Consider the following 26,172-nt stretch of genomic DNA (forward strand, 5'->3'; position numbering starts at 1 on the left):
TACTCGTTTCATCTTATGTCGTGTGCCTAAGGAGACACCCTATCCCACGATATCCCATAACAAATTGCTCCGAAGAGGACTTTTGCACAAATAAAAAGATTGTAAAAATACTCAACTAAAAATTTAAATGTGCGAGTAATATTTCCTTGAAACAATTGATAATGCATTTAATGTTACATACATATTTATATATTTATTGACAATATAATTATATTAATATTTATATCACACGATACTCCTTTGATTTTATGTCTTATTATTGATTGAATTTAGATATGTATATTTAGATTTTAGATTGAACTAACGGCGGAGCGAAGTCAAAATATTATAGATACCGTTTTCACATTTAGAGTTTCATTGACCTAATATCGGAAATATATTCGCTTTAAAGATGAACAATATTGAAGCACACGTCTGATATATGAAATTGTTAGATGAGAGTAATTCTATAGATTTAATGTATTATATATAACTTCTTACGCTTCTATGTTTTGAATTTACGTGCATTTATTTTTATTGCCGAATACATTACACGATTAATCATCGCTCGTAACTGTCGGATCACGTGTCTACAAGGATATTATAGGTTTTGCTCTATGGAGTTAATTGCGCAGAATCGCAGTCGAGATATTGACCTCAGGACTACGTCGGAAAGACGGGAGAAACAAAATAAAAAAAAAGATGCGCCGACAAAAAGTTCGCGGCGTACTGCCTTTTTTCATTTAAATGGCTGTAAGGCGGCGGCGGGGACGCAGGCTGCATACTTAATGGAGGCATATTCCGCGGTGCCACTGCCACTCAAGGCAAGCCCAACACTACGTCAACGGGGTCAGGCTGTTCGCGACAGGAAAATAATATGAGTTGGTCATAATCCGCGGCAGCACTTCGCCTCCAGATACGGAGGTGCACAACGAACTAAGCCGCAAGGACACTCCACGTACGGAGTCGCGCGAGCAGGTATATGTATACAGCGAGCGAGAAAAATAATGATGACTGGTAGAAATGTCTTTCGTCGTTCTTTTTGAAATTTTCCAAGGAAAATATCACAGATAAATGTACATTCGGTCCACTTGACGCTACAAATGCTTTGAAGCGTTCTTTCTTCTCCTTTTTTCATCATTGAGAGAAACGAGAGAGAAGAGGAATGTTTAAATTATTATATAATAGATATATCGTTTATTATAGATATTCTTATCATTATAAATTCATGAATACGATACAGCCGTAGGTAATGCGTGTTGGCGTTGTCGTCCACTGTAAAAATTACGTGAGATCGAGGTAAGAGAATTTCTTAATGGTAAAAAACGGAGGGGCATAAAAGTATCCGACCAGAGATACATTATTGCTCTTTGCCCATGCAATCGTGCTGCGCTATCGTGTACGTCACGCATCCGCATTGTACCGCGCGCGGGCAATATAATACGTACACGTGCACCGGTGCGATTGCACGTGTGAAGCGGACGGGTGAAAGGGAAGGCCGGCGACAGGAGGCTCGTCGAACGCGATGCGGAACATAGGAAGAAGGAATGGCATTACCGGATTGTGCAATAGACAGGCGACGACGACTGAATCAACTACTCGGAGACCAAACGAGGCGAGGTGTAATTAGTCACGATTTTTTTCCCCGCTGTAATTGGCGTCGAGCGAATTGAGTGATTTACGCGACACATAAGACACACTTTTACGCGAATGCGAATTTACTCGCGTGCGCATGATACACGATGACGACTCGCGCTAGTGTATTGAATGAAACGAAAAATACTTATTAATAACGACCGCGATTGGCGTAATGAGATAAATACATACTGCTGGTACACCAGTATCAGTGTTACGAAAGCTAATTTCGATAACGTTGAGTAAACATGAACACTCTGACTGTCTGGTCGAAAAAGTAAACGTACGACGTATGTAACTTTATATTCTGAAGTTTATGAAATCATACGTGGCATCTGTAAATCGTGCCGATATCTTATGTAATTTGAAATATAGAAATCGAGTAGCAAACACAATATTGATCGTTAAACAAGCGTATCTCCCTTTATACGGCTGCATACATATGCCCGATGGAACGGTTCGCAAATTCGACTGTTATCGCTATAGAAAATTATTATATAGTATCAATTTTTGCATAAAGTACAGTTACTCGCGCAGATAAACCGCAGAGCAGCGAGCGGAGCAGAGAGCACGCCGCTCTGCGGCACTAAACGTCATGTTTGTTGCACAAAAGAGATTTACGATTGCAGGTGATTACGCAGCCTCTCTCGTCTTGGAAGCGACGTGCGATTACCCAGCAGTGACGATTATGTGTTCTTAATAGGATTAAGCGCAATCTGCTTATACCCCGCCGTGACAGGACTCGCGCTGTTTGATGCTTACAAACCGCCACCTATCTGCCATAAACCGGGCGCGAGGCGAACGAAGCGAAGCTCACCGCGATCGAAACTCGCCGAAACTCGATTTTCGTAACTTGTTGGCAAGTCGCCGCCGCCGCCGTCCCGGGGAAGTCTCAAAAATTACATTATTATCCGGCTGTCACCCGGCTGTCAGCGAGCGTAATGAGAGCAGACGTTCTCTCTCCTGCGGAGACCGCGTTGTAACGGCGAAATTTCGCGGCATAGAAACTGGCAGGTGCATCACGTTAGGAGATGAAACACATCGCCGGAGGCGTCATACTCCTCACCGAAGTAACAACGGACGCGTAACGCGCTCACCCATGGCGAAAGAAATTTAATTGTATGGTTGTACGCGCCTGTCACTGCCGAACGGGCCACCAATGATTCAATAATTACGAAACTTCTCCCCTGAGGCTCGATTATCGTCCGCCGCGTATTTCTCGCGGTATCTTTTGCAATAACAATTAATAATCTGAAAGCTTTGATCGTTGTTTCACCGCTCGAAGTTATTCAGAACGTATACGTAATACGCGTGGCGCGTCACGATGGCACTGCAGGTTAAAATATTCGTATCATTTGGTGCTTCAACGAATATGCACAAAGTTCCGAGACTGTTTTACAAATGTTGCTCTCCGCAATAATGCGGCATGCATTTATGCATGTACAATTATTCGAATGCAAACTCGTTAATCTGTTTTAGACGCGGGCTGCTTGTGCGTCGTAAAAATCATAAACGATATTTTTAAACAGATGAGGAAACGAACGTATTCGTATTCTAAAATGCACGGCACAAAGCCGAAATGAAAGTTTAACGTTACATTATTAATATTATACAAAAATTATATAAAAATTATAAAAAAATAATTTTATAAATAATAAATAATATTCGTTCAAATAATTAAAATGTGTCTCATTTATTTTAAAGAAATTTAAAGGAACGTTATATTCGATACTCGAACAGTTGTTACATTCAAAATTATTATATATTTATAACTAATCAAACCGTTTTACAAGTAAAAACGTTTTACGAGTTGTATACGTTAAACTGTTTTATGAATATAACGCAAAGTATAATTGAACTTTCAATTCCGATATAGAGGAGGGTCTTGATAAATTAGCGACGAAATTGTAATTCGCAATTTGCCGGAAAAGCCAGGTCGACTTATTTTTGTAAAGATTTCCGCACGGTTGAAAACGGTCGAGACACACAAATGTCGGCCCGAGAGATAAAGTTACATTAAAATCAAGAGGAATAAATTGGAGTTCGACGGGAACTCGCTCGGACAATTATCTTGGGGGACGTAGCAGCTCCAATTAAACGAGCTTTCTGCCGTTCCCGTCTCGCAAAATCGGGTCCGATGCTAATTAGCAAAGTCTATGGCTGGAAGTGAATTTCATATCGAGTTGTAATCGAGTAAACAACGGCCTTAAGTAGTTCGAGCGTGCTATCTGCTTCCACGATTTCTTCGTGACCTGACATTCAATCGCGATATTCGCCGGCCGGGAGCACACGACTTGCCTTATAACGACACATAAATGCCGCGAACCGAAAATAATATCGAAGAATCGTTTAACGCGACAAACGGAGCCGCGATAAATGTCGGTGCTTCGACGAGTGCATAGAATATATAGGCGTGAAAATGTAGATTGCGTTTTATTACCATTACGATCGTAATTAAGACCTAGGATGGTGAAGATTCGAGCTTTCTTTATCTATCTATCTCTCCGTTTCACTAGAAGATTCAATAATTTTTTCGTCAAGGGTTTAAACTACGAGTTTACAAATTATTTAGCTTTGAGTTTGCTCGACATATAGTACATATATCATGGTGCACTTATATTTGGTTATTTAAAAAAAGGACAAGAAGTTAAATATAACTTTGGTTATTTGAAACAAAACGTTAAATATAATAATAATTTTTTTTGCGATCTGAATCTGTAAGCTAACTGAAATATTTACTTATTCGATCCACCAACAAAGAGCTTTGCAAATGGACTATTAATTCGATATCCGATATTAATTTGAATGTGGTTTTACCACATCGACTTTTATTGATTTAACATAGCATTTTGTCGCATAGCTGCACATTTTGAAATCGAAAGAACCGATTATAGCACAATGGAATATTCCATTAACCGCGCCTTCAACAATCCGGTTTATAGTTATAAATGAACTATCTTAAGAAGCTTACGAACGACAATTTTAAATAATAGTTAAACGGCAATTCCAAATTAAGAGAGAGATCGGAATATAATTATATTATTCCATAAAATATTACGTTGACGAAAATAACGGATAATTATGTCGAACGCTACTTACTTAAAAAATCGCAATTACGAAATTAAATTGCAATCATGAACAGTTGTCTTAATTTAGATTCAATTGACGAGTGATTATTAAACGAGAAAATACTTGGCGCTATAAGAAGAATAATACAGAACGATTTTCTTGCGAGAACTCTTGAAACCAGAATTTAATTAAGGAATATAATCACGTTCACTACAATCGACACCAGGCTAAAAACTGATTTAGACATCGGAAAGTTAACAGGAATTTTATAACGTATTTCGAATACAATAAACGCTGACGTCGCGACGTAGCGCGTAAGCTTGAAATCTCCACGACAGCTCGTCGCGGAAATTCGATCTTTATATCCGTGATACAGTTATTCGAAACGTGCGCGCAAGTAAAAAAAAAAAAAGAAAATTCGAAATCTAATTTGAAAAAAGAATGTCGCACTCACTTGGGAATCCGCGTGCGCACGCGACAAAGCACGCCGCAACGAGAAGAACGTAGACGAACGTTTTCATCCTGTCGCACACAGGGAACGTCGGCAACACTCGAGAAACTGACCAGGGACCGCCTGCTACCTCGACGATGCCTCGATCGACACTAAAACGGTCCACCCGAACGGACGGCTGTCACGTACGACGACTCGCGAAAGGATCAAGGTTACTTGCCGAACCGGCTCGTGGAAAACACCGACGCTTTGCCCCGCGGCTTTTGCCCGCGCCACGGCTATATGCGATCCCCCGATCGCTGACGCGCCAATGAGCGGCGAATCGGTCGTCACGTGGCGCGAGGTCACGTGACCGCGAGCGAAGCGCGGCGCGAGATTTTGAGTCACGTCGCGGCTTTTCCTGGTATCGGCAATCTCTATAATTCTACGTAGTTACCGGATCAAGTATAATGTGCACCGACAATCGTGTCTACGGTTTTTACAGCGTCTACAAGTTCTACAAGTCGACGAACAATCGCGCGTGTATTGATAATTATGCGAGTGCCAGACTAAGCCCATAACACGTCGTGAGTAATATTCTTGTTCCGAGTAAACACCGCGAACGTTATCGCGCCTGTCGTCGGCTTGCAATTAGTTCGAAAACCATTACTCACGAGACCTTCCGAGAAAAAAACGCGAAGACAAATGGCGCGAATAACAGTTTAAGTTTTAGGCTGAGAGAGACGTTGAGAAATTTTGCAATCTTGACGAAAACGGGTCACAGAGGAGACGGTGGCTCGCCTCGCACGGAGGATCCTTATCGTACGCACGTGGCGTAAGCGAGGATGATATGCGTACGCGAGTGTGTACGTAAGCGGTCGTGCGTGTATATGCTCTCGCGTGTGTGTGTGTGTGTGTGCATTGTAATGCGGGTTATTATTATTATTATTGCAGAAACCGCATCGGTGCAGCGGTGTAGCGGGCGAACTAGCGCAGCGGAACACGATAATTATCGTGCGTCTCACAACAAGCTTGTGTGTACATGCGGGCCGCCTTACGCACGCATCGCGGTGTACCGGTTGCCATGCTTGCGCGCTTTCGCGTAAGAAGTCTGTTACGCGAACCGCCGAGAAACTTCGGAACCAGACGAGACTTGCCTGACAAGATGCTTAACCCTGAGACACGAGCTACTTTTACAACCGCGAAGACGTAACAGATTACTTCGAATAAATTGTTACCGCACAAAATTCTAGCGTCTAGACTAAATTGACGCTTTCGCGAAGAGACTATAATCTGTTTATAATCTTTTAAAATTACTTGGAGACATGAGAGAGAGAAAATGCAAAGTTGTCAAGTTTCCACAAAGACCTGTATTAAAAGGGTACTCGAGAGAATATTTGCGTTTAGTATAAAGTTAACAGAGTAAATTAAGGTGAAATATGTTCGGAATAAAAATTATGTCTTTGCAGTGCGGCGTTTCAGTATTATTCGTAAAAGCTATACCTATAAATTTCGCCGTTACATGTTGATAAAAGCAGTAATTGCGCGGTGAAACACCCTGTTATTATACGCGATCGGACCTTGTGATCGGTTACGTCAGGACTGTATATATTTGTGTAACCATGCCGTTTTCTAAGAATAGTTGGAGTCGTGTAATTCATATATTTTTTTTCATCATCTCAAATAAGGTATAAGCTACGAACACGCACTCCTCGCTTCGTTACTTTCATAGATTTTCCATCGCACGCGACTCATACTATGCGCTCTGCGCAAAATCGTATAGCAAAAATAGACACGGGCGATTCATTGTAATAGATAAATGTAGCATTATGCGACGTCCGTTTCGTCGTCTCTCTACGGCGTATGAATTTAACCTTGCACCTATTATCGCTCTAGGTATTTCCGGCTACCGTAACATATCATTGTGATAGCTGCTACCTGAAAGATATCGTCTAAGGCTGAATTAACAGCTGAAACTGAAGCTAAAGCTGCAATAAACATATCAAATAGATTCATCGAAATCGCTGTTTCAGATAAATTAAATTATATAAAATTAAAATTATAATTTTAATTACATTAATTCAATTAAGACCTTAGCTGACAATGAGTTCGAAATTTTATTTCACCATACGTCGAAAGAGTATTCGAGTAACTGAGTCTTAAGCACATTGTCTAAATGTGAATTAACATCAAGTAATAATAAACCTTTGGTCAGTCGAGCAATCTGTAACAATTGCTTTGTTTTCTTTTGATTCAGATTTCTTGGAAAGCGACTCTTAAAGCAGTCTTTATCTCATGATGCGCCTCATCTTACCTATCGTAAGAAACAATTTTTTAACCGCAGCCTTTTTGCACGCGTCATCGGAATAAAATGAGTCCTTGCTCATGGCATAACTGCGTCAGCTATTGTCAGCTATTGTTCGTCGATGCGATTAGTCACAAACGGACAAATGCGCGATGGGTTTATATAACAAGATATATATATATATATATATATATATATATATATATATATATAGAGAGAGAGAGAGAGAGAGAGAGAGCTTGGGCCCGGGTCGAATGCCGTTAAGTCGTGCGTTCAGTGACCGCAGCGACACACGGCGGCCTGCAAACAACAGACAGTTTGATTAAAAGTAATTGCGTATGTCCGATGTAGCCGGGATTTTGGACGAATTTTCGAATCGGTCGCGTCGCGCGTCGCGCGCCGCATCGCGCCGTGTTCATTCACAGGCCGCTGGTAATTTTGCAAAAATGCATTTCACGGGTCGATTGCAATGTGGATCACGCTGTTGTTTTCGGCTTCGTGCTCGCTTCCTGCGATACTTCCGGCCCGAGCGTACCAGCCGCTATAATTTATGATGCGGAAGAGCCGGTATAATGGCCACGAGCAAGCCGAAGGCGACTGCTCTCGTCGTCGTGGACTCTTGCCACTGTAAAGTGCGCGAGCAATCGGCTAAATGTATTTAACGGCGCGTCGGGAGACGCAGCGTGCATAATTTAAATTCCGCATTCCGTTTCCTATATCGAGCGCCGAACTCCATAGAGGCTTGCCCGCATCGCGTTAACGACGTTTGTCGGGTGTTTTATTTGTAAAGAAGACATCGCGTGGATTGGACACAAAAAACTGATCTATAATAGCTTTCCCGATTATCCGAAAAATACCATGTAGGGACATATTGCATTGTAATTAACTGACTGTTGTATAATTATCGTATTTTCCTCAATAATTTAATGTTTAATGTAACGACAAACATCGTTAACGATACGGAGATATCATTATTGTACGTTTATTCGCTGCTCGTACGCCTTCATTAAAATACAGCCTTAGGCAATTTTCATGAAGAAGACAATATACATAAATTAGAATGTCATAATAAAGTTTTATGATATCTTTCTATTTACTTTTTTCTTTATTTTGACTTATTGTTATAGTTTCTAATTGTAATCCGTATCTTTATATGCTAATAGAAACATTTTCATTAATTATTCATGATTCCTTATGTTGTCTTTTTACAAATGCGACAAGAATCTCCGCAGGCAGCTAAAAAAATAGTTATGCTCGCTATTATTGCGCAATGTATCATATGGATACCTCAATCGTACTGCCGGGGATATATCAACGTGCTTTTATTTTACTTCGAGACTGCACCTTGATTTGGAAATTTAAATGAGAATGTTCGCTATATAGTCTTATTGCGTCGTCGATCCGTTTATACATATAATGTAAATGATTATTTAGCTAAAAATAGCTAGAAGACTCTCTTGCAAAAACTCCAATAAATAGCGACACGTAATTTACTGCGATAAATACAGTTATTTAGTCTTGTCTATCGCCGCTCGGCCTTAAGAGATAAGAACATTGTATTTGTAAGAATTACAATTCGCAGCACGAAAATAAGGTGAGCAAAATCCTTCATCGCATAGTATATATTATAAAATATCTGTAAAATACACTAATGCGACCACCTCATAATTTAAAATTATTTTGTTTCTCTGCGCATAAAACAGTGCTATACAAGTGCTACGCACAAGCTGTCGCCGTCACATTCTTGCAAAATGATAACTGTTTTGACAAGGTAAGGTAATAATGGGAATTTTTCTGTCTCAATCTGCTATATGTCTGCAATTTGACAAACGCATTAGCTCGTTAAGCGCAAGCAGTTTGCGATTAAACTTTAGTAATTCCCCTTTGAAAAGCTCGGAGACCGAGTCGATTAAGGGTAACTACTGTAACTAGAATCGTATACAAAAGTTCTTGTTCAAAGTACGGAAAGTAATGCGACAATTAGATCATCGTTAAGAAATATAAGAAAAATGTGAAAAATATATACATATATAAATATACTCCGAGACACACACAATAATGTAAAAATAATTTTTGTAACAAAATTAAGAATAAAATTATTAATTATCAATCGAATGAAATATATTCTCGAAGAGATATATTATCTCGATATATACGACACGTTCGCACTTAAATTCATATTTAAACGGTGTAAAACCTCATAATATTATCTCCGATCATATTTTGATCTTAAAACCATATTAGCTTTCCGCGCGCACGGGAGGCGGGAGGAAGCTCTGGCATGAATGAATCAGTGACAAATAAGCGTCCCCGTCAAGACTGGTACCGGTGAGATCGACGTGCGACGCAGATGTTGAGTCATTCGTGCTAGAAATATCGTAATTGCCTCGTCCGTATACACATATATAGGTGCATTTCCCTCCGTCGTGTATGTACAGATAACGAGGATGACGCGTCCAGTAAGATAAGATTATAGTTCTCGTCGGCCATGGTTTATGCGTTCTTTTTTTTTTTTAAGCCAGAGATCTAAAACTTTTTGTCGAATTTGCATACGATATTTACGTCGTGAAAGAATTAATTATTTTCTTAATTCATAAAAGAACTAAATCCGATTCGAATATGTACATACGTGGCTCGCGAATAAATTACGCGGCTGTAACTTCGCGTCAATTCAAACCGACATTTGACGATAATCCTCTCGTTTATATTTGTATATATATATATATATATACATATATAGATATTGAATATATTACGGAGTCTCTCGCGTTTGTCAAACGCGTGACAGTTTGCGGGAATACATTTTATTGTATATATTACGGCGTCAGATACCAGCAAACGTTATCTCTTTCCCTAAATTCTACCGCGCCTGTGTAAATTTGGAAGTTTATCACGTTGGGCAAACTCACGGTATTGTTGCGGTCGCTCCGCAACGAACGGAAAAAAAGTGAGTTTGCATATCGAATTGCATAAACAATGTATTAATTGAAAGGGCTGGTGAATGAAAGCGCATGGTTTAACAATATTTTCAAAAATATTTTAATCCGAAAACAGTTACGCACATTTCGTCGGTATAATAGAAAAAAAATGTTTTTTAGGTTAACAAATGTTTGGAATAAAAGCGACAGCGAAGAATAAACGATAGCGTTTATCTAAAGATAAAATAATAATAAAAAGCACCGAAAATATCAGAAAAACGGTTATTTGCAACGTTCTACAAAATATTTCCATTGTTGTAGCGTTAAAGTTTCCGATTTGTAAACTAGTTTGACAATTCCGATTAATTGGATGTAGTTATTAAATAAGGAACCAAGCGCCATCTTCGTGTTTTTTTGCCATTTTTAGTTTTGTATTGCAAAGTGATCATGAACAGGAGTTTTCTAAAAACGCATATAACATGGAATTGTATTTGATAAGGATTATAAGTCGGTCATTTGAGATAACGTTGGCGCAGAATTTTATACATCTATAATGTTTCGCGAAATTTGCTTTAGCGGAAAAGCTTAGGTTTTGGAGTCGGTTCCGCATTGCAGAAACTGCGTCCAATTGTACTGTTTTGGCTAAATATCATACCCTGATACATTATAGGGAAGTGTGTATGTGTGTGTGCGCGCGCGCGCAAAATTAATAATTTATTCTCAAGATTAACTAAACTTTCGCAAGAATTTTGCAACCGCATTCAGGTACTTGCCCGGGTTCTCCAATTGCGAAAACGTTAAATGTCTACGCTGGCAATGTGTCCACTCAACCACTTACTTCTTCTGCATATGAATGAGATATTCGTGTGACAGATTATAATACATACCATCTGCAGTTCCGCATCCGTTCGCTGTTACACCACCACACACGTCAATACGATCCATCCGGCGGTGCTTGTCAGTGAAACGTCGAATTGAAAATATGTGTTTTTTTTTCGCAGTTATCCGGAGGATGACGAGGCATCAATTTACAATAGCGTGACCGTGCTGTATAATACATTGACTATACCATTCACCAAACGAGGACAACGGCAATTTGTCCGCGCGACGATGAAATACATGTCGTATAGAAAGTCGTGCCTCGTTATCTGTTATGGGAGATCGCTTGATTTCTCGCGAACGAATAAAAGAGAGAATTTGTCCTTAAAAATAACGAATCTTCTCGCCTAAGTCAATATAGCGCGCGCGTTTGTATCCGTTTAAGCTTGTGAGATCCCGCAATCTCTCGATAGCTTAGTATTTTGTGCGACATCGACGTGACACTAATTCTAGACGCCAGTACACACAACGCAACAATATACGTATTATTGCAGTGTTCCAATTCGATGGCGATAGAATGTTCGCTGCGTTTCAGTTAAATACGAATGCACTTCAAACAGAGATATACGTCGCGCGTAACTGTTTTATTCGGACTTGGGGAATGGGAAATTGATTTCAACATTCCCGTCGTAAATATGGACGTAATGAAGCGCGAAACCAGGTCCCGGCGCGAGCGGCTGCATACGAAACGATGAAAAAATGCAATTAATATTTTTACGCTGATTAAATTAATAAAAACAGAATATAACACGCGTTGAGAGAGAGAGGTTGTTAATATCATCCATTTATCTAGTTATACTCCATTTCACCGTAGTAAATCTAATTTTTGTCGTAGCGGATAATCGTAATGGTATTTTTCGAATATATTTATCTCAGTACTTTTTTTTTTCATATCCTAATTTTCACGCGATGGTGCACTCGTCCTTGCAGCCAGTCTTGAGAAACATTTGCGCATGTATGCAGCTGCTGGAAAGTGTGCTAAGGTCGAGCGATCGACGTGCGGGTTACCAGTATAAGTCAGGGTCTTCGCCACTCTGCCGAATTGTACGATCAAGAAATTGGATCGGCTGAAATTATGCCTTAAAAATAGTTCGTTAAACGACGCGCTCTAAATCATCGACGTTTCACGCGTTCACCTTCCAGCAACGCGCCTTTGATAAATTTATTTCGCGTAAAAACGCTCCCAATTTTCGCGGCAGCGTGGCAGTGGTGACCCTGTCGTGCCCGTCCGCACCAGGTACTGCTTATGGATCTGTTTGGTTGCTATAGCGCGAATACCAGCACTCTCTCTGTCTCTCTTTACCCGTGCCACCCTCTCGTCGGGGGTAAGAGAATCTCGAGTGTTACATCAATGGAGTCGGCCGCGAGTAGCCGTAGAGCGAAGTGGTTTTTCGTTTTATCGCGACGGAAATGGCGCGCTGCTCGACCTTGAGAACGTCTGGAGACACTCGAGAGGGATTCCGTTCGAGCGACGTCGGCTGATAAGAGCTGACGAATAAGCGGAAAAAATCGAGCTTGGTGAATAGTGGGTGCGATAGTGCGAAGCTTTATTCGGTGCTTTTCCCGACCGACAGCGAAGGGATATGTCTGAATGGGTGGTGTTTGCTCGTGCCGCGTTGGTCGCGGCAGCCAGGCCAACGCCGGTTCGATCCTCGACCGCGTGATCAGCCAGGCGAGCAACGAGGATCAATGCTTATTGTATCGACTGGCCAACTACAAGAAGGGCGGCGAGCTGATCGAGGCGTACAATCAGGGCGGTCAGCCGGAGGTGGAGAAGCTGATGCGCGAGCAATTCGGTATCCTGATGTACACGGACGGTAAGGGTCAGACAATCAATCGCGCCGAATATCTACGTTGGAAGTTTCGCGACCTCGAGCAGGTCGTGCTGCCGATCGAGGCTTCCCTATCGCGCTTCGACCCGCTGGCGCAGTGGAATGATCACGAGGCCTGCTGGCAGATGCAGTACAGGGGCTCGCTGGGCGAGACCTTGTTGCACGTTCTCATCATATGTGACACGCGGATGCACACTAGAATAGCGCGCATCCTGCTCAAGTGTTTCCCGCGACTGGCCATTGACGTCGTTGAGGGAGAAGAGTACCTCGGCGCGAGCGCCCTTCATCTAGCGATCGCCTACAACAACAATGAGCTCGTGCAGGAGCTGGTCGAGGCGGGTGCAATTATCTCGCAGCGAGCCATTGGCAGCTTCTTTCTACCGCGCGATCAACAAAGGATGAATCCCGCTAGAAATACCGATTACGAAGGTCTCGCGTATCTGGGAGAGTACCCGCTCGCCTGGGCCGCCTGCTGCGCTAACGAGAGCGTCTACAACCTGCTACTTGATTCCGGCGCGGATCCCGACGAGCAAGATTCTTTTGGAAATATGATTTTACACATGGTCGTAGTTTGCGATAAATTGGTGCGTATTGACGTAAACGTATATAGACGTAAAAACTAGACTTCAGAAATCTGACGATTCATCAATGTTATCTTTCGCGTTTTTGTTTTTAAATTTTGTTCTCTCTATAATTTCAATTAAGCAAATGTTATTGTAAAAGTATTTTTAAATATATATATATATATATATATATATATATTATATATATTATTACTGCGTTATATCTTCAATTATTTTCCAGCTTTTTAAATAAATGTGATGATTTATATTTTTTCTAATTCCGTTTATTCTCTCCCAACGATTTTTATTTCAAAGTAAAACACGGATATTGACATTTCTGCCAACATAGTTCACTGTTCCAAAACAGCTCGCATAGAGAAAACTGTTATTTGACGTAGGACATGTTCGGCTACGCATTGCGACATCCGAAGCTTCCTGCTCGCAACGGAATCGCGAATGCCGCAGGCCTGACCCCGTTGACACTCGCCTGCCAGCTGGGGCGTGCCGAGGTCTTCCGTGAGATGCTGGAGCTGTCCGCGCGGGAGTTCTGGCGTTACAGTAATATCACTTGCTCGGCGTACCCTCTCAATGCCCTCGACACGCTGCTACCCGACGGCAGAACAAGTACGTCGTAAAGCTAATCGAATTACGCCGATCCGGTTCTATACGAGAATCGTTATCCACACGGTCCACTGAATCGTGCATCTTCAAGTGGGCCCTCACTTTGTCGCATGTTCCCGAGTTAATTGCGACGAGTCAAGGCCGAGATGTTCCTAAATAGTAGCACCGTAGCGACACTGCAGCGCGGGAGAGAGAATCTCGTTGTTCTTTTTTTGCCCCCCCCCCTTTATAGCTATCTCTCCCTTTCTCTTTCTCTCACTCTCTATTTTTTTACCATTCAAAAGTTACGATTTGCTCTAATTAAAGACGAGTGGTAATCAAATCTTTCTTCCGCACACGACATAGCATTGTTTATTGAAAGAAATATCTGCGCGGAATATTTTTAGATTTATGCAATTTTCCATATATACTAGTTTCAACGTTCTACTTTCAACGGTGTGTTGTTTAGCAATTTATTTTACTTTTCCTATTATTTCTGTTATTTATGATTCATGCGTTTTTCGATTTGTTTGCGCATATTGTACTTTGTAAAGGCGACTTTGCTCTCAGATATAAGTTAGTACTTTAATTTTACTCTACACTACTTATTTTTGCTTTTTTTTTTTAATCTCAAATGTTATAACACATCTAAAAAATAAGGTGTGTTTTGGGGAACGTCTTTGAAATATTCTTAAATTATTCTGCGTTGAGTTTTTTCGTGCATCATATGCGCAGCTTATGTAAAATTGTTCTCACGGCTTCTAACCCCGTGCAAAGCGTCCCGACAAAAAGAAGGTGGCAAGAGCAAAAATTGCGACAGTGTTGCAAGTGTTGATGACAAGAGAAGAGAAAGGAGACAAAGAGGGAGAGAGAGAGAGAACCAATATAGCGAGAACAAGGGACTATCTTCTATCGTAAAATTGGATACAAGGACAAAATCGAGGACAAAATCGGGTTGAAAAGTTTCCGGAGAGAAAAAAGAAATTTCACAAAGTTTTCCTACGTCGAACATAGGACGCAGGCGGATAGTAAACCATACTGCCAACAACTTCGCCCGACATGCGAATAACACGTTCCGGTAAAAACTAGCTGATATTGGCTCGTTATCGCCGCCGCTCTTACCATCGTTATCGCGTCGATATTTTCCTGCTTTGACGGTAATTTAGAATCGAAGTCGATTTCTCATTTAATTAATTCAGCGAGATAAATTAAATCGTTCTAGGAAGCGCGATGCAAACTGCAGCGATGTAATTTGAGTTTGAAGTCGATGGTTTATACACGGTGTATTTAATTTTATGTATGCAGCGAGTTTTACAGATAGATTTCCGCGTTATTAATATGTTTCCGATTTGATTGCCGCGGGCATAAATTTATTTTATTCAATTAATTGGTTATATCAACGACAATACCGACAATCTAAAAGCAATTTGAGAGAGGAAGATCTCGCACGAAACTTTAAATATTATACCGAATTTTACTACACGAGTACGATCCTATAAAGTTTACGACGCAGATCTCAAATTGATTCGATTTGACGAAGTAACTGATCTTTAGAATACTATAAAAGATTGTCAGTAGCGAATGCTTGTCCGCATTCGAATGTGAGCCAGCTATAGTGATATCCCCATAGGAGCATCCCGTCCAGGGAGGTGATGCAATTTGATTTTACCTTCGCGTTTGTCACGTCACCAAAATTTCCCAACAAAGAACCGCAGGGAACAGGGGAGGGTAGGAGAAAGTTTCGCGTGCTGCCGTTCGCATTTTAAGAGGGCCGTCAGTCGAACTTGCGTGAAATTGTATCGAAGTTCGCGATCGAAAACGGAAAGCGCCGCCGAGAAATGGATGCGTCTCGCGTCGTGGTTACCTGATGCCCTCAGGTTTTCCCTGAGTTGTTCGCGAGTAGAAGTATACCGCGAAACGCGACGCGCTGGATGCCTGGGAGCGTGGTGGGTCGTATAGCAGGATGCAATTACGGGCATTTAACGAAGTTTCGAGATTAGCCGCGGACCCGACGCGGCGCGGCGCAGCGCGGCGCGATGCGGCGTCGGGAGCTTGCGTTTCATTTAGTTTCGGAATCCATTATCCCTTCGATCCTTCCTGGCCGCCGCCCTAACCCACCTATTTACCCCCCTCGTAGCATGGGCGTCTCCACCGGGGCACGAGCGTCGCCCGATTTCGCAAAGGGTGGCGACGACGTCGCATCGGCGGGGGTGCCCGGATGGAGGAAAGTAACCACAGTGGCGAGAGGACGCAGTGCTATAGCGATGAGGTGAGCCGAACTTTCGGTACGTCTCTCCTATACGGGCACGCTTAATTACTCCAAACCAAGGCTTGGAGTGAAAGAGCGAGAGAGAGGGAGAGAGAGTGAAGGCGGAATCGAAAAGTGAGGGTGGTGGCGGTTGGCCAAGAGAGCCTCGGTGACGGCGCGGCGGTCAAAGGTCGAGCTTTCAGCAGAAAAGCCATTTCTCCCCTCGTCTCGGCCCTGCCGACGTTTTTTCCCGTTTTAATCCGAGGGCCACGCCATAAACGCGTGATGCTCGCGTAAAATGTTATTTTCGCAACTTCCGGTATCGTATCCGCGCTAGAAAACTGACTACGCTGCAACTCCGAGACAACCCACGCGCAATCAACGCCGTCATTTTTCGCGACGCTATACTATCCGCGGGTTAATTAAAAATTAATTCTGTTAACAACACAGATATGTAAAAGTATAAGCGCGGCATGTGAATGCCAGGTCAGAAAAAGTTTTGAAATAAAAATTATGAAATGTTTTTATTACAGGCAGTTTATGCTTCGTTCAGATAGAGAAAGAGAGAAAAAGAAAGAGAAAGAGAGCGGGGAAGGGGGAAGAAAGTGAGACACATTTTTGTGTTGTACTTATATACTTTTAAGCGTGAAAAGATTAGCCTCCGAGAAATCGTATCGTGACGTTGAAAGTATCCGACACGTGTAATCACCACGGTGCTACATTGAACCGCTTACGGTATTCTTGACCGGGAACAGATTTCTGACGACGCGCGATCGTTAAGACGCTTGCCATCTTTCACGTTGCACATGCTCTTATTTCAGACTTTCCTTCGCACGTAAGCGGTATTACGTAACAGGACTACGGTATAGCTTTCGAGTTTGAAACAACCCACGATATATAAAATTTGCCTCATGTGTATGTACATACGGGAAGAAAAATATATATCATTTAAGTTTATATATCAAAATTTTCTGCATTATATTTTACTTGAAAATTGTTTAAAAAATATAACGTATATTGATATAAAATTCATATTCTGTGAGAATATTGGAAAAATATCTAGAAGTAAAGAAAATCTAACACACTGTATAAGAAAATATAAATAAATTATTTCCGCAGTTCGAGGGAAGTATGGTTACACGAGTGTAGTTTCACGATTGCTAAGTTATTAATAAAGCTCAATATTAAGTAAAGTTAATTTAAAGTTTTAGTTGAAATAGTTTATATTTAATGGTCAGGTAAATTTACATCAACCGCGTTGTGTTACATTATAGCAAAAATTTCAAATAAAAAACATCTCAGTTTCATATTTGTATGTAATATCGGTTTGTAATAAATTTCTTCAAATAAAAAGTCATAATATTATTTGTGATAATGTCACGCATTAAAAAAGAGAGCAGAAAATTATGTTAACCAAACAATTTTCTTCTCTTACGTTTAATGGGTATGTTAAAATTTATATTTCTGAGCAATGTGCGATACAACAGACCTCGCACATATGTGCACCAAGAAGTCCGGAATTGTATAACAGTAGCTATATACAGGGTGTTCTATTGAAATACGTTACAATTTAAAAAAATCTTTTTATAACTTTACAATTTAGCATTAAAACATTTCATTATTTATCGCAATTGATTAATTTTTAATTTATTTTTATTAAAATATTAACTTAAAATCTGGTAAATGCAAAGATTTTGACATCGGTTTGCACTTTTGAAATTTAATTCGTAATATATTTACTACTCTCAGTATCAAACATGAAATATAAATAAAATCAATAGACGCTCACGCGATTTTAATTATCTGTTGAGCTCTCACTGAGCTTCCTTCTCTTCTATTATTTAACTTCGATATCAGAATCTATCGACTTTTCGACCCGAGAAAAATGTGGAGGCGTGCCGATGTCTATTTCGAGAGTATCCAGCACAGAATCGCACATCGCAGGCTTTATCGCGACGACGACAATAACAGAGATCCTTAGAAAATAAGATAGCACAGATGGTAAATCCCATAAAGACGAGCCAAACAAAGGATTATTTTATACAGATATAGTCAATTTTGATAGTAAATTTATTCTTAAGGTTATTTTCAGTAATCGAATACTTTTCTTTTACCTTGAGCAAGTTAAACAAGCTTAAGACTTTGCGTTATTAAAGACTTAGCTCCCTTAAGCGACTTATAAATTATTTCCAATTTGAATATTTTACATTTATTATTTGGAAAAGAGGTCTCGTTTGTGTTACAGCCTACGTAAATTTAAATTATACTGTCACAGTTCTAATTGTAAGTTTATCTACCTCGAAAGTATTTTCTCTCATTAACTTCACGACCGGTCCTCCGAAATAATTACTGCCGATCGTGACACACAAAGCCCCCAAAGTGGTACTTAGTTATTTGAGCTCGGTTCAATGTCCGGTCGAGGTTAGTAGATAGTGGCCGAGGATTGTACTAGGAGGAAGCTTGGGGAAAACTATCGCGGCTCTGTGTGTTCCAAAGTCAGATATAATTACGTGCTGCGGTAACGGACACGCGTTAGTAACTTCGCCGCGGATATCAACCGGTTTGAAGCCGGGAGATCAGCGGTCGTCATGCAAAATTGAGAACCGGATGATCGAGGGGCATCGACATTAGCGTCGGATCCGCGCACAGCGTTTTGTCGCTTGATTAACTTGTCTGAAATCCGAATTACCTCCTTGAATTATAAATGTATACAATTTCAATGAGAAAGATTTCAATTTGAGAATCTCAATCAGTGCGTAACGTCTGCTATATAGTAGCGAGCGAGTCACGAAACTCGTTATCGGAACTTGGACTTCTATCTTAAGATCCGTTCAAATCTTTCTCCTTCCATCGTTCTATAAAGTTTTATTTAAGAATAAAGTCAATATTATTCGTGAATATCAAGCTGTTGAAATAATAGCTAAAATAATGGCGCTCACTTTTAGACACTTCCCATCCGGGAAATGATGTTTCTGACGAGTCAAGCTACCGTAGTACACCTTCGCCCGTGTCGAGCGGTAATTAAGGACTCCCGAGGATACAATCCTCCAAGTTCCAATTACTTTAGCAATCGCGCCAAAGCCGGGCGAAGTGTGCAACGACAGATGCATATATACGATCGATACACAAACCGAGTCTCTCTCCGTAACGCTGCACATGAACGTTGCGCTTAATATTGCACGACGCGATTCGGCAGGGCGAAAAGGCGTACCATATTGATCGTGCTAAAATGTTTAAAAGTCAGAGTAATCGTGATTCCAATATTTAAACATCGACCTCCGGCGACGGAACTGTCCGGTTCCTGTTGCCGTGGATCGCACCGAGAGAGATGTACCAGCGGATATATATAAACGTCCGGCGTTTTTCGGGGAATGCCGTACCCATTCTCCGGCGATTGTGAACATTTTCGAATGAACTTTTAATGGCTTCACGGATTTATCCTTCGACTGGTATACGGTGCCGGCGGCAACACATGGCGGCGACGGAAAATTTCCGTCTCTTATATACAGCGGAAATCTTTCGTGCCGGATGTTTCTCTGTCGGCGGAAAAGAGAATGCCGAAAAGACCCGCTCTCGCACCTGCACCTGGTATGTATACGTCGCACTATATGCACGCTCACTAATGCAAAACCCATAATTATCGCGGCGCAAACCCTAAAGCGATGTTCCATTAACCGCAAATGGCTCTCTCCGAATTTCTATTTCAGACTGGAACTCTGCGCTATTTATCATTCTGAATGGTACGAAGGAGGAGCACTTGGACATGCTGGACGGTGGTATTATTCAGCGATTACTTGAGGAAAAATGGAAGACCTTCGCACGAGTAAGTGCGTCCACGTGATGGCGTTCCCGCTCGTTTCTCGCTGAATTATAAGACGTTACTATATTTTGACGTTTTTCACCGTCCCTTCGTCTTTATGCTTGACTTTGCTACGACGACGCGAGATCCTCTTCGTAACAATAGAATCGCACGGCACGCACACTGACCTCATCTTTTATTAAAGCATCTTTTACTGTTATTTTGAATACACAATTTTTTCGCATACTGCTTCGGAATACTAAATTTAAAGAATAAATAGTTGCCTCTCGCAAAAATAGCTTGAATAATATCTAATATATATTTGACAATAAAAATATTTCAATAAATATCAAAGTATTAATAACATGGTATTGCAGAATTATACTTAATATTATGATATATTCAGAATTTGCTTTGTTTTTTAATAAAACAATGGCTGCGTTATTCAGAGTTTATGATTTTGTATTGTGTGTCCGTATAGCCGATTCTTACATAGATCTGTTTTCTTTTTTCTTTTCCATACATAACTTAAACACTTAAAGCATCAAAAAGAAAGCTGTTTCTTTTAGTTCCTCAATTTTATATTTTTACGCTTTTTGTATTTCGTTTGTATAACAATGTGTTTTATATAGTTTATATTAGAAAGTATATTAAAAATTAGGTGACTAATGAGATATATTTCTCGGATGTTTTCCCCAAGCAACTTTCAAACGATGTCTTTTCATTAGATAATATTTAAACAATATATTCAAATAATGTAGAATATATTGAGACAATATAAAAGTCATTTACATCGAGTTTATTTAAAATTATTCAAATTTTTTTTCTGTTAAAAGCTCTTATCACTTTTCTTAAGTAACTTCTTAATCGGATCTGTTAAAAAAAAAAAAAACGAATCAATCCTAAACTTGTTAACGAATCTATCTTTCATATATGATACAATCGGTATGTAGTCAAATATATCTCTGTCTGGTATTAGGAGGCAATTTTAGGTTTCTGTCGTCAGATCATATTTTTGGGAAATCTTTACGCGAGCACTTTGAGAAAGATCGGCTTACATCGCAGGAGCAGCTCACGTTGCGATGCTTTTTCGCTTATATATTTTATGTAGTTGACAACACATAAGCCACCTGGACAATTGCCGATAAATAACATGTTACTTCGCAAAGCTACTTAGGTCACTTACAAGAAAGATCGGGTAATATCATCAAACATAGTTTTTATCGAGTACGAGAGTTTCTGAAACTTCTAAATTTTCATGTATTTTTAAAACCGCTATTTCAGATAAACGCCGCGACTTGGGAAAGAGTTAAACGATTAAAGCAATTTAAATGATTGGCAAGTGTGAATTTTTGAAGAAGAAGAATGACGCGCGGATATTCTTTCAAAATTGATAAAATGGAGAATCAAATTTTTTACGCGGTTTCGCATGCAGATGCGCGTCTGTATTGTCGCGTTGTTTGCCAGCGCGACGTCGAATGCGATTTCTCTCTCTCTCTCTCTCTCTCTCTCTTTCTCTCTCTCTCTCTCTCTCTCTCTCTCTCTCTTTCTCTCTCTCTCTTTCTCTCTCTCTAGAGTGACTTGAAACGATTAACACTCGGGTCGATCGGTCGAGTGACGTCGATGAGGCTTCCGGCGATGGCGGTATAATTGCGTCGGTTATTTCAAGTCAGTCTGTCGCGGGTCCATGGTGGCTCAGTGATTTCGAAACGATGGCTATCGAAGTTATACGGGCGGGTTGATTGCAATTACGATCGCATCACAAACGAGCTTTCGTACGTACGCCGAAGGCTTCAGCAGACAGGCGCGTATCGCGCATATTATAACTGCACCGCGTCCATAACGTGCCCCATTTATGGCACTAATCACGGCCACACTCGGACCGCACGTGGACGCAATATGCAGTATTATACTGTGTCCGTTTGGCTATGATTTTCCTATTATCGGATCGTACCGGAGTCAATCTCGGAGCGGTTCGTTAGAATGTTTTTATCCGTTAAAACGAAACGTCTGCTATTACTGCACTTTACAAACAAGTGGCGCGATAACGTATAAGTTGGAGATAAAACGAAAGACTATAAACGTTGCGTCTGGATTATCGCGCGATAATACGAGCGTGGCGCGATAACGCGGGTAATAATCCCGTGGCGCGAGCTGCTGTTCGCGAACTGTAAAATTTTGCTATATTTGGAATCGATGTCATTCGTGAATAAACAAGCGCGCGATGTTAGATATGCAATATGAAAATGAAGAATTATATTTCCGTTGTATTTGACGTAATGAGATATAAGGAGGCTATCGATTATAAAGTTACGTTTTTGATACTGAGAAACTGAGAACAGATACAACGCTTAACCGATCTGAAATATGCGAGAGAGAAATCGATCTTCTCTCAAGGGGCTCGACTGGTATCCAAGCCCCCTTGAGCTTAGCCCTGGGACCGGCGATATTTTCGCGAGTCCGCCCCTATATTACCGCTCGTAAAACTTTGCTTTTATGTTCCGGCCAATCGATGCGGAAAGTTCCGTAGGTGCATACGCCGACATCTATTCTCCGCTGAAAAGTTGCAGTTCCTGAAGCGATTGATTATCTTGGTGTTTCACCTGGCCTCGCTGTCCTTAGCCGTGTACTTCAGGCCCGCGGACATGGAGGCCGTGCTGCTGCAGTGGCCCGAGGAAATAACGGACGCCGTCCGCACCGCGGCGGAGTGCATCACCGTGCTGGGAGTGCTGAATTACATCCTGGTGCAGCTGGGCGGCGAGATGATCAACGTCGGTCCGCTGTCGTTCCTGAAGCAACTGGTAGGCTCGTACATTTTTTTCCGCCGCGGTGACCTCGCCGTCAGGAGCGTTTTACCGTTTGGGCCCGCGAGATCGCGATCTGGATTTTGTAGCTTACTTACAATTCGAAAAACAGATTAATTAAATCGCAAAGATATGGATGGGTACTGAACCAACAAATTTAATTTTCGCGTTATTAAATAAAGAATATAAGATAGAGATATATATAAGAGTTAGAATTTAAGATTTTAAAGTGTGATTTGTCAAATCACCCTATAATTTGTGAAGAAAAATGGAATAACTTTGAAAAAGTTAATTAAATACAGAAATATATAATTTTCTTTTAGATTATTATGCACAAAGTTGCATAAAATTTGAGGCACAATTATAAGTATAAACTTAACTCTAAAAGAAAGTTTAATTCCAATGGATTGCTTTGCCAAATAATTAATTTTTTATATAACGAGTAAGATCTAGAATCCTTTAGTAAGCTGCAAAAACACTCCTGTTTCCCATCTCCGCTGCATCATCTTCGTCGTTTCCCTCGATCGCGAAATATTCCGTTGTTTCGTGATGGTTCGCGAATGCCGATACTCAACGGTGCAATTTCGGTACGGCGATACCGGTTAAGTCTAGCCATGCAGTTACGCAAATCCTGAGGCTGGGTAAACTGTAACGGATCACGGATTTATGGATGCACCTAGGTATATCCTATGACTGCCGAAGAAAGCTGTACATTCGTGGTACTAATTTTTCACGCATTAATGAGCCCGAAGAATAAAAGAAGGATAGGTCGGCGATTACCGAAGCATTACGTGTAGCGGTATAACGACAAGAGTAGCGGTCTAACGATTGGCTCTTTCTGTCTTTTCTTTACTGCTAATTGTAGTAATCCATGTATAATCAGAAACGATATATCGTAGCTGAATATAATTACATAAATAAAAAGATAATTATTGTTTATTATATTTCATAATAAATCAGCGTCGCATAATTAATGTCACATAATAATTTAATATGTTTTTATTTAATTATTTAATTGTTTCTCGCGATATATATCATATTATAGCTGGATAATATCATAGAAAATTGAAATCTCAGGAAAAGCACTGCTGCAATGGCAATGATTGATCGCGTTGAAAACTTTTTTGGTAGATGTGATATTTCGGTAAAAAGATGGAGTCTTTCCTGCCAGCAAATTATGAGCTATGTATAACTTCCAAATTAAAATTTCTTTCCTATCAATTTTAATCTATTTTCTATTTCAGAAGAAATTATAGCTGTATGCCAAATCCATTTTGTAATATATATATATATATATATCGTGTACAATATAATTTATATCATGTGCTTCTCGGCTCAAGAATTCTCGAAAAAATGTACAAAATATCGGCGCATTAGTGTGCCTATTGGTTATCTATCCATATCTATCAATTAAGAGCGAATATACATGTATAACATATTGTACATATCGTGTTGGTTATTGCTTGTGATGGATCAATAGTACACATACGTCGCTCTGATCCAATACAATCGGACGTAAGCTGTATCGTTGCATTATTAAATGCGAGTCCGTGTATCCGCTTCGATTTGTGGATAATTAATACTGCGACGATTCAAAAACGTTAACACGCGCTAGCCCACACAAGTCGCGTCGCACAATGTGTAATTTGCCCAACCTACGTGTATACATAAATGTTTTATTTGTGTAAATGTAAGCCCAAATTTAGTTCCCTATATGTTAATATCACAACTATTATACGTAACATCAATTTCTCTTCAAAAAAGCACACGTGATATAATATTTTTTGTCTTAGATTTTTTACGAGAGGTTCATTTATTTTATATAAAATAAATAAACCTTTCAATTTTTTGAAAATCTTTATATTAATATGAAACTGAAATCTAATGATCTTAAAGGCGATAGAGCAACAATCGTATTATCGAAGTACTTTGTTCCTGTGTTTCCGTATACGCGTCGAGCAAATTCCACTCTGTGCGTCGTCGCTGTCGTCGTAACGACGCAGTCGTTATACGGGGGTATCGAAATTGCACGAAAATATCGATTCCCTTGCGAACGTTCCTGAAACGTTGTTGCGAGAGTGCATGCGGCCGCGCTAACGTTCCGCCTGCGCGCATTTGCATTTCAGAGCCACGAACCGGCCAAGTTGATATTCGTGATCAGCAATCTGCTCATTCTCGCGTGCATTCCATGTCGTATCGCTGGCGATCGGCACGCGGAGGATGCGATACTGGTGTACGCCGTACCGGGCTCATGGTTTCTTCTTATGTTTTTCGCCGGGTAAGTAATATAACAAGAGGCGCGCGGGACGCAGGACGCAAGGAAGGAAGCTGCGAAATTAAAGTGGTTGCAATTTACTGGCGCGACGCGACCCAGGTCGCACTCGTTACATTGCTGCCACCCATTTGTTTCACGCATCATTTTAGCGCGACCGCCACAGACAATCGCCGCGTGTAGGTAAACTGGCGACGTGTTTACAGCCACCTGTATGTACGGCACACGCTATTTGTCGGAACACACTCTGGCCATATCGAATGGATCTCTTCTACGGCAAATCCTTCCTTTGGGTATAATTTAACGTATTTTTCGCTGCATCTCTCAGAATTACACGTATACGTGTAGGAAATAATGGTGATTGGTTATTTTTACGTAATTGTAAAAAAAGGTGCGATCTAAATATGGTAGATTGACGAGGGAGAAAAAGATATCGCAGTATCGAGGGCAAAGCTGAAAAAAGCGTATAACTTCTATTTTTGAAAGGATGCATTCTCCATTATAAGTTTTAAATTAAAACTTTTAATAAAATTGCAACGCAAACAATGTTTAATATTAGGTGACAGGATAATTCGATTTATAGAAGTTATTCGTGAGTTTAAAAAAGAAGCTTACACGATGTATTACCTGACACTTATTTAATTACTTTCTTTTATGTAGTACTATTATAATTTCAGTTTTATAAGAATGTACGTTTTTAGGCATCGTAATAAATCACCATAATAGAAAATCATCATTTGCATTCTGCTGGCAGAGTTTCCCGTTTTTGCGTAGAACTTCCACAAATCGTGAATCTCTCTGCTTCCTACATCGGTTACTTACTCGAACGACACGCTTCT

General features: G+C 40.5%; 2 protein-coding genes across 2 annotated transcripts in view; one reads left to right on the forward strand and one right to left on the reverse strand.

The window, feature by feature from the left end:
• LOC143894134 (icarapin-like) overlaps positions 1 to 5,382 on the reverse strand; it is a 28,545-nt gene extending 23,163 nt beyond the window's left edge. The window contains exon 1 of the mRNA XM_077400229.1: positions 5,138 to 5,382. Coding sequence (XP_077256355.1) covers positions 5,138 to 5,204 — 67 coding nt within the window. The 5' untranslated portion in view covers positions 5,205 to 5,382. The remainder of the gene's footprint in view (positions 1 to 5,137) is intronic.
• A 4,568-nt stretch (positions 5,383 to 9,950) lies between these two features.
• The window catches only part of Iav (transient receptor potential cation channel subfamily V iav), a 29,351-nt gene continuing 13,129 nt past the window's right edge, over positions 9,951 to 26,172 (forward strand). The window contains exons 1-6 of the mRNA XM_077400230.1: positions 9,951 to 10,365; positions 11,338 to 13,631; positions 14,009 to 14,234; positions 20,166 to 20,281; positions 22,822 to 23,058; positions 25,188 to 25,339. Coding sequence (XP_077256356.1) covers positions 12,807 to 13,631; positions 14,009 to 14,234; positions 20,166 to 20,281; positions 22,822 to 23,058; positions 25,188 to 25,339 — 1,556 coding nt within the window. The 5' untranslated portion in view covers positions 9,951 to 10,365; positions 11,338 to 12,806. The remainder of the gene's footprint in view (positions 10,366 to 11,337; positions 13,632 to 14,008; positions 14,235 to 20,165; positions 20,282 to 22,821; positions 23,059 to 25,187; positions 25,340 to 26,172) is intronic.

This window comes from Temnothorax americanus, unplaced genomic scaffold (assembly GCF_048541705.1).
Source record: "Temnothorax americanus isolate GAGA-0224 unplaced genomic scaffold, ASM4854170v1 Scaffold13, whole genome shotgun sequence".
Classification (NCBI taxonomy): Eukaryota; Metazoa; Arthropoda; class Insecta; order Hymenoptera; family Formicidae; genus Temnothorax; species Temnothorax americanus.